At 44.6% G+C, this 9,094-nt stretch overlaps 1 protein-coding gene across 1 annotated transcript in view; it reads right to left on the minus strand.

The window, feature by feature from the left end:
• Positions 1-9,094, minus strand: part of MAST1 (microtubule associated serine/threonine kinase 1) — a 25,033-nt gene that overhangs the window by 8,665 nt on the left and 7,274 nt on the right. Inside the window, exons 7-12 of the mRNA XM_010855530.1 lie at positions 8,705-8,936; positions 6,586-6,687; positions 6,354-6,486; positions 6,207-6,274; positions 2,938-3,017; positions 2,640-2,848 (exon numbers count right to left, since the gene is read on the minus strand). Coding sequence (XP_010853832.1) covers positions 2,640-2,848; positions 2,938-3,017; positions 6,207-6,274; positions 6,354-6,486; positions 6,586-6,687; positions 8,705-8,936 — 824 coding nt within the window. The remainder of the gene's footprint in view (positions 1-2,639; positions 2,849-2,937; positions 3,018-6,206; positions 6,275-6,353; positions 6,487-6,585; positions 6,688-8,704; positions 8,937-9,094) is intronic.

Below are 9,094 nucleotides of genomic sequence, written 5' to 3' on the forward strand. Positions count from 1 at the left end.
CCCGCTTATGAACTGAGTCTGGGAGAATGGACCCTGGTCTGGAGTCTGAACCTTGAGGGTCTGAGGTTTTAAAATATAAATTACTTTGCCCCACCAGATTTACTGTCAGCAGCATTCATATTTTAGTCTCCCTCAGCTTCTATTTCTCCTTTTTCTCACACGGGTCAGATTTCCTTCCAGGTTTAGCTGCTGGGTCAGCATGTAACCCAAGTTCGGTCAATGACTTTTCCTTCTTTTTTCACAAACATTGCTAAGCTCATAGGATGTAAGCTGGGATCTGTTGGATGGTAACCTCACTATATCAGGACCTGTTTCATTTTATTTATTTTTGGCCATGCCATGTGGCTTGTGAGATCTTAGTTCCCCCAGCAGGGACAGAGCCCATGCCGCTTGCAGTAGAAGTGTGGAGTCCTAACCATGGACGATCAGGGAATTCCCTATCAAGCCCTGTTTACCGGGACGTCCACATGTGGGAAAATAGACCCAAGAGATGGAGAGAGTACTAATAACATAATTTGAGCACCTAGATAAAGCCATTCCTGAAGTTTTCTTTTTTTTAACCACAAGTTGATAAATTTCTCTCTTTCCTAATTTCCCCTAAAGCTAGATTTATCTCAGTGTCAGAAAGTAACTAATCAGACTTTCTCAGGGTGGGCCCAGGAATCTGAATCTGGCCATAACCCCAGATAATCCCTACAAACATTATGCAGAAAACAGAGTGTCCATGGCCTCCTTGAGCTCTATGTCCCTTGTTGCCATCCTCACTATATGAAACAACCTTTTTCTTTTTTAGCTTCTTTTCCTTGTTTATTGTATGTTTTATTGTAGGTCTATTCCCTCTGTGAGGGAAAGGTGTATCTGTCCAGGTCTCCACTGTGTCACCAGCAAAGCATGTGACATGAAGGAGATGATGAAGGGACATCTGTTGAGTGACTTAATGGTCAATTAAGACTTGGAGGTGGCACAGCTGTAGCCCTGTGAGATCATGTGTGTAATCGTAGTCCTTCTGTGTTTGGAAGATGGATGGATTAATATTTGGGATGGTTAGATAAACAGCTGAAAAACATATATATTGGTGATTGGATGTTTGGATGGATGGTAAAGGGATGGTAAAGGGATTAATTGTGAATAAGCAGATGGAGTTAGACTGCTAACTAGATAAAATGAGATAGCTGCTAGTGTGGAGGTTTGGATGAATGAACACAAATAAGAATAGTAAATAGATGGATGGAAAGAGGGATGGATGGATGACAGATTAATAAATAGGTAAATAGATGGTGGTGGACAGATGGATGTTAAATAGGCAGGTGAATAAACAGATGGATGAATGAATGCCTAGATATAGAAAAAGAGGGATGGATGCAAAACAGATGCACAACACAGTGAACCCTAATATAATTTAGTTAATAATAATGTACAGTATGTGTTCATCAATTGTAGCCAAGGTATCACAAGATGTGAACAGCAGAGGAAATAGAGCAGGAGCGGAGTGAATACCTGGGAACTCTCTGAGCTTTCCAGTCAGTTTTTCTATAAACCTAAAACTGCTCTAAAAAAGGAAGTCTATTACTTTTTTTTAATAGATGTGGGAGCTTCCCTGGTAGTCCAGTGATTAGGAGTCTGCCTGCCAATGCAGGGAACACGGGATCAACCCCTGGTCTGGGAAAATCCCACATGCCGTGGGGCAACTAAGCTGGTGTTCCACAACTGCTGAGTCAGCACTCTAGAGACCTCAAGCTGAAACTACTGAAGCCGGAATGCCAGTACTGAAGCCCTAGTGCCTACAGCCCATGCTCCAGAGAAGAGGCCCTGCAATGAAGAGCCAAAGCACTGCAATGAAGAGTAGTCCCCACTTGCCCCAACCAGAGAAAGCCCATAGCAACAAAGACCAGCACAGTAAAAAATAGATAAATCTTTAAAAATAAATGTAATATAATATTGTACATCAACTACACTTGAATAAAATAAATAAAGATGTAATGGATAAACAGATACATGGATGGACAAATAGATGGGTAATCGGATGGATAGATGGAGAGATGGCATGTAGATATATGGATAGAAAAGTGGAAGGATTAGCAAATGAACAGATGAAAGGAAGGAGGATAGATGGATGGATAATGGAATGGATGTACCCATACTGAGAGAAATTAAAACAGATAAATCAGGCTTCCCTCGAGGTCCAGTGGTTAAAAATTCGCCTGCCAACGCAGGGGATGCATGTTTGATCCCTGCAGGGAAGATCCCACATGCCGCAGAGCAACTAAGCTGGTGTGCCATAACTACTGAGCCTAAGTGCTCTAGAGTCTGTACCCCCCAACAAGAGAAGCCACCCCAGTGAGAAGCCCATGCACTGCAACTAGAGTAGTCCCCTGCTTGCTACAACTAGAGAAAACCCACACTCAGCAATGCAGAAGCAGCCCTGCCACAAATAAATAAATTAAAAAAAAAAGAAAACATAAATCAACAGATGACTGGGTAGAAATAAACAGGTGGAATGTTTGAACAATGGCTGGATGAATAAATGGGTGGATAAACTAAACACACAGGTGGATAGTCAACATGGTGACTGGGGTTTGGGCAGGCTACCCCTAGCGGCCATCCCCTCATCTTCCCCACAGCCCTGCAGGCGCCCACACCTTCCACATATTCCATGACCATGCAGAGGTGGCGCCGGGTCTCGAACGAGCAGAACATCCCGACCACAAAGGGGTTCTCGGCAAACGTGAGGATGTCGCGCTCCACGAAGGCCTGCTGGATTTGGTTGCGCAGGATCAGGTTCTGCTTGTTGATCTTCTTCATCGCGAAGCGCTGCCTTGTTTCCCGGTGCCGCACCAGGTAGACGGCGCTGCAGGGGGAGAGAGCGAGGACCGGCCGTCACCTCCGAGACACCCGGCCTCCGCCACCCTCCCCCCGCCAGAGCCCCGGGTGGCTCACCCGTAGGCACCATTGCTTATGAGCTTTATGGTCTCAAAGTCATTCTCTCCAGGCGGTTTCTTAGCCTTGGTGCTGCGGCCCTGCGGAGGAAAGATGGAGACCACGGCACCACCATCATCATCATCATCATGAGACTGAGACTCTTGGTATTCCACTTAACACATGGGGAAGTTGAGGCACAAAGTCAGTGAATGAGTCCTTCATCCAAGTGCCACAGTGAGGGAGTAACAAAGTCAGAACTTAAACCCAAGACTGGCTGACAGTGAAGTCATATAACAAACTTCTCTTAATTAGGAAAGAAACCTACAAAATGGCTGATCATCCTAATATATAAAGAGCTCCCAGAAATCAACAATAACATTAACAACTGAAGAGAAAAAATACACAAGATATGTAAACTAGACTTAGAGCTGTTAACCATGTGAAAAAAATGTTGAACATCACAAATAATGACAGATAGGCAAGCTAAAACTACTCTAAGATACCATTTTTCACACAGTAGATTGGCAGGAAAAAAAAATCCAAAAGCCTGGCACATTCTGTGGGCAAAGCTGTGCAGAAACAGATACTTCTATACCTTGCTGTTGGGAGTATAAATTGGTACAGTCTCATTAAAGGTACTTGGTGTATATCAGAATTACAAATGTATGCTTCCTTTAATCCAGCAATTTTCACCTTAAAAAAGTTTTTTTACACTTTTGAATTCATGCTATAGATATGCTTTCACGTGTGAAAAATGACACAGAGAGGCACAGGGGCTGGAACGGGGAGCTCCGCTTCCGGCGGCAGGGTCTGGGGAAGGGGCGGCAGGGTCTGGGGTAGGGGCGGCAGGTGCCATGTCAGGCCGCAAAACTGGCAAGAAAAAGCAGCCCAAGAAGCAAGCCAAGGAGATGGACGAGGAAGATAAGGTATTCAGGCAGAAGCAGAAGGAGGAGCAGAAGAAACTTGAGGAGCTAAAAACAAAGGCCACAAGGAAAGGCCCCCTGGCCACCGGTGGAACTAAGAAATCTGGCAAAAAGTAAGCTGTTCTTGTGCCTGAGGCAACGATGACCCTTAGCGCCATTCCTGTTTAAACATCTGGATTCCCTGCCATAATATCTATTGCCACCTTTAGCTAGAATGAAGTGTTGTCTTGGAGCCTATTGTACATTTAAGAATAAACTTTTGTAAAAAAAAAAAAAATGACAGACACATATTTTCTTACTCATTGCAAGATTGGAAATAACCCATACATAGGAAATTGGTTAAATAAAATACGAAGGGATATAATATAAAGGAATATTGTGTTACTATTTTGTTGTTGTTGTTTGTTTGTTTTTGGCCATACCGTGTGGCACACAGGATCTTAGTTCCTGAACCAGGGATTGAACCCATGCTCCCTGCAGTGGAAGCAGAGTCTTAACCACTGGACTGCCAGGGAAGTCCTTTTCCACTGTTTGTTTTTTTTTTCTTTTTTTTAAATGAAAAATATTTCTGTACACTTATTCAGAAAGTTCTCTGAAGTACTTTATTAAATGGGGGGAAAAACAAGGAACAATGTGTACTGTATGATTTTATGTAAAAAGAGGGACAAAATATAATTATATTTGAGGTAATATGGGTACGGGGGACAAGAGCGGGTATAAGATTTTTTGCTGTATACCATTTTTGAAAATAATTTTTATTTTTCATAGGGACAAGAGATTTATTACATTAACAGTTCACAAAAAGATCTATGAGGTTTAAAAATATTGAACTTCTATGTTCCTTAGAACGTAGCCCAAAAAAGTTTGACAGAAACGTTGGCAGAACTACAAAGAGAAATTACTCAAGACAAACTTAACACATCTCTCTCAGAAACTATCAAATCAATCTGGCAAAAAAAGAAAAATGAATAGGAAGATGGAAGATTTGAATCACTCAATTAACAAGTTTGATTGAACGGAATTACAACGGATCTACAAACAACAATTAAAGATAAATACCTTTTTAGAGTTTTAGACTTGTGAGTGATGTCATTCCATTACCTATTCAAAAAATTAAATGGCATATAATGGTATAATGAGATTTTTTAAAATACAGGACAGATGTGTGTGTGTGAGTGTATGTGAATTCATAGACATAATCTGAAACAAAGGACACAAACCCAAATGCCTTCAGGGACCAGGCATACCAGTGAGAGTCACGGGTGACGGGGGTGTAGGTAACCCCGTGTCATAGGCCAGCCCGCATTCAACGCCAGCTGGTTCCATCACAGTCTTGTTAGAACTTTTGATTCTTTTTAAAAAGGCACAAACCCAGATTTTACCTTTAATCTTCTGATTTCTATATTTTGTTTCACACTTTTGAAAACACTAGGCAGCTCAGAGAAAACACATGTATGGCCATTATGGTGGGTAACCTCCACCAGACATGGGGAACATCTACCAATGTGTGGTTGGCCTGTGGGTGGAATTAAGTAATTTTTTGTGTGAGTTGTTAGCACATAGAGACAGTCAACCCATTCAAAAGTCCATACAGATTTCTTCAAGAAATTAAATATAGAGTTACCATGTGACCCAGAAATTCCACTCCCAGGTAAATACCTAAAAGAACTGAGACAGTTGTTCAAACAGATACTTGTACACAAATACTCACAGCAGCACTATTCATGCAACAGCTAAAAGATGTGAACAGCCTAAAGGCCCATCAGTGAGCAATAGATAAACAAAACGTGGCATATACTATTCAGCCACGAAAAGGAATGAAGCACAGATTCATGCCATAGCATGGGGAAGCCTCGAAAACATTATGCCAGCCACCAAAGGCCACAGAGTGAATAATTCCATTTATATGAAATCTCCAGACCCAGCAAATATCCAGACCCAGTCTCCATAGAGACGGAAAGATCTGGAAAGCAGATCAGTGGTTGCCAGGGGCTGTGGGGGAGGGAGGGGACGGAGAGAAACTACTTCATGGGTACAAGGTTTCCTTTTGGTATGATGAAAATGTTTAGGGGCTAGATGGTGGAAATGGCCTCACAACGCAGTAAATAACAACAAATTGTTCATTTTAAACTTGTTTAAGTGTACGTTTAAAAAATTAAACACAAATTTTATGTTTTGTGTATTTAATCATGAAAAGAAAACTGCCTGTGGAGGAAGAGCTATTATTAACCCATTTTACAGGTGGGGAAACTGAGGCTCAGAGCGGGGACCGAGACATTTGCTCAGCCTGAGGACCAAGAGCCAGGCGGTGAGCCCCGACCAGTAGGGCCGGACCAGCAGGTTGCCCACGCCTCCGGGCCTCACCTCAGAAAGGTCGTCCTGCTCGGGTGTGTTAGAGCCGCCACTGTCTTGCTCCTCCAGGTGCACCACATCTAGGAGGGGAATGGGAGTGAGTCAAGGCCTGGGTCCCAGTCAGCCCACCCAGAGTCCCCAGCACCGAGCAGTCAGCACCTGGAAAAGGGTCACGGGTGAGGCCTAGCTGGCGGATGATGTATCGGGGGATGTCTGTCTTGACAAGGTGGCCCTCCTTAGCATGGCCCTCAGCTGCCTCCAGCAAGTGGTAGAACTCCTCGGGATTGAATTCCTAAGGCAAGGCAGGGTGAGTTTGGGGTGACCTCCAAGGGGCACTAGCCAGCCCCCCACCTCCAGCACCTCCTCCCGTGCCCATGCCCAGCCCCCTCACCAGGCATTCCAGCAGCCTGGCTGGACGTGAGATGATAATAAGCAGCTTCTTCACCAGCTGAGTGACGAAGGCCACCTCTAAGCTCTCGGAACGCTCATAGGCCTGGGATGTGGGCACAGTGCGAGTGGGGTTCACAGGCGCCTTTCCTGGCCAGGCTCCTCTTCCATCCCCACAGGAAAGGACAATACTGCTGCTACTGTCCCATTGTACAGGTGAGAAAACTCAGGCCACATGGTAGAAATCATCATTATTGTTATAGCAAACATGGTCCTAAAATGTTCAGTCATTCAATCTATCTTCAAAGCAATTCTACAGTCCAGGCCAAGTTAAAAATCCCTCTGCCTAGCATCCTCTCTCCTCGGATCTCTCCATGGCTCCCTACTTCTCCTATTTTAAGTCTCTGCTCAGCTATCAACTCCTCATGGAGGCTTGCCCTGACCCCCTCCAATTCAAAATTGCGCCCTACCTACTGCTAAGACCCTCAATCGCCATTACTCTGCTCGCATGTTCTTGTTTTCTATCGAACAGGCCATATATTAATTTCTCTATCATGCCCATCAAAGTCAATACTACAACCAACAATTGAAACCAGCTGGGTTCTAGCAGTGAAAGCGCCGAGTTCTAACCCCTGGACTGCCAGGGAAGTCTCAGGGAAATTTAAATAAGGACAGGATCCCAGAGGGCTAAGCCAAGCCCTACTGGAAACTGATTCAAAAGAAAAAGTGTAGGGACTTCCCCGGTGGGCCCAGGTTCAATCCCTAGTTGGGGAACTAAGATCTCCCAAGCTGTGTGGTACAGCAAAAAAAAAACAAACAAGTGGGGCAATCTTTATGTGTTTTTGTTTTTCAAATGATTAATGGTTTTAATAAAAATACTATTGATTAGTTTGTTTCCATTAAAACCAGGAAAGTAAAATTATAGAAAATTTTGGTTTAATTATAAAATATTTTAACTTAACATTAAGTTTTTTTAAAATATAAATTTATTTATTTTAATTGGAGGCTAATTACTTTACAATATTGTATTGGTTTTGCCATACATTAACATTAAGTTTTAACATATTTTCTTTTCAATTTGTTCAATCATTAATGTTCTAAAGGGGGGGGGGAATCACCTGCTTCATCCTACTCTCAGTCGTAATGTCACCCAAGAAGGCAGCATTTGAGTAGAGACCTGCAGAGGTGAGCGAAGTTAAATTCCTGCTTCCTGGGGGTGGGGTAGGGATAAACTGGGAGACTGGTACTGATGTGCTTTCTGTAAGCTAAGTCACTTCAGTCGTGTCCAACTCTCTGCAACCCTGTGAACTGTAGCCCACCAGGATCCTCTGTCCATGGGATTTTCCAACCAAGAATGTTGGAATGGGTTGCCATGCCCTTCTCCACGGGATCCTCCCAACCCAGGGACAGAACTCAAGTCTCTATGTCTGTTGCATTGGCAAGCAGGTTCTTTACCACCAGTGCCACCAGGGAAACCCCGTATATAAAACAGATAACTAATAAGAACCTACTGTATAGCACAGGGAACTCTACTCAATACTCTGTAATGACCTATATGGGAAAAGAATCTAAGAGTGTATATATGTCTATGTATAACAGATTCAACTTGCTGTACACCTGAAACTAACACAGCATTGTAAATCAACTATAAATCAATAAACATTAATTAAAACAGTGGGGAAAAAAATGAAAGAAACTTTGGCCAAGCCACGCTGCCTGTGAGATCTTAATTCCCCGACCAGGGATCGAACCTGTGTCCCCTGCATTGGAAGCGGAGTCTTAACCACTGGACCGCCAGAGAAGTTTCAAGAAACTTAAATTATTAATAGTACTGTCAACATCACCATGTGATATTGTGAAAATCTTGGTATAACAATATAGTGATTTTGATAAAGGCAAAAGGTGCATTTTGTGGGGGAAAAAATGATTCCTACTTCCTCCATCAGATCTAGAGTTGGGATCTAGTCTTTCTCCTCCACTCTTCAGTCTTCGGCTCCACACCAGCCACTTGGCACATGTTAGGCGCCCCCTGAATGGATGTGGCGTGACGGAAAGGATAGGGACATTGGGCCAGTTTTGGGGGTTCAGAGCCCGAGGTGGGGTTGGCCCCTCGGGGTACTCACGTCCTGCAGCAGCTTCTCCAGGTTTTCCTGCAGTTCGTAGAAGTAGACGGTGGTAATGAGGCCGTCGCGGGACTTGGTCAAGCAGTCTCGAGCCAGCTCGATGATCTGGTGGTGGATGAAGCTGAGAACGCCGTCGGCCAGCGGCAGCACGCTGTCCGGTTCGTAGGCGCGGGCGAAGTCGCGCAGCTTCTCTTCCATCTGCGCGGTGGCCTGCGGGAGGGAGGGAGGCAAGGCGGGGATGCCCGCGCGGGGCTCGGCCCGGAGGTTGTTTCTGCCAGGAGCCTGCACGCCGCGACGCCGGCCACCAGGGGGCGCGCGGAGCTAAGGTGAGCGAGGGCTCCGGCCGCCCCGCTTCCCTGCGGCCGCCCCCGGCCCCGCCTCACCTTCGGG

This window comes from Bison bison, unplaced genomic scaffold, assembly GCF_000754665.1.
Source record: "Bison bison bison isolate TAMUID 2011002044 unplaced genomic scaffold, Bison_UMD1.0 scf7180017864365, whole genome shotgun sequence".
NCBI lineage: Eukaryota > Metazoa > Chordata > Mammalia > Artiodactyla > Bovidae > Bison > Bison bison.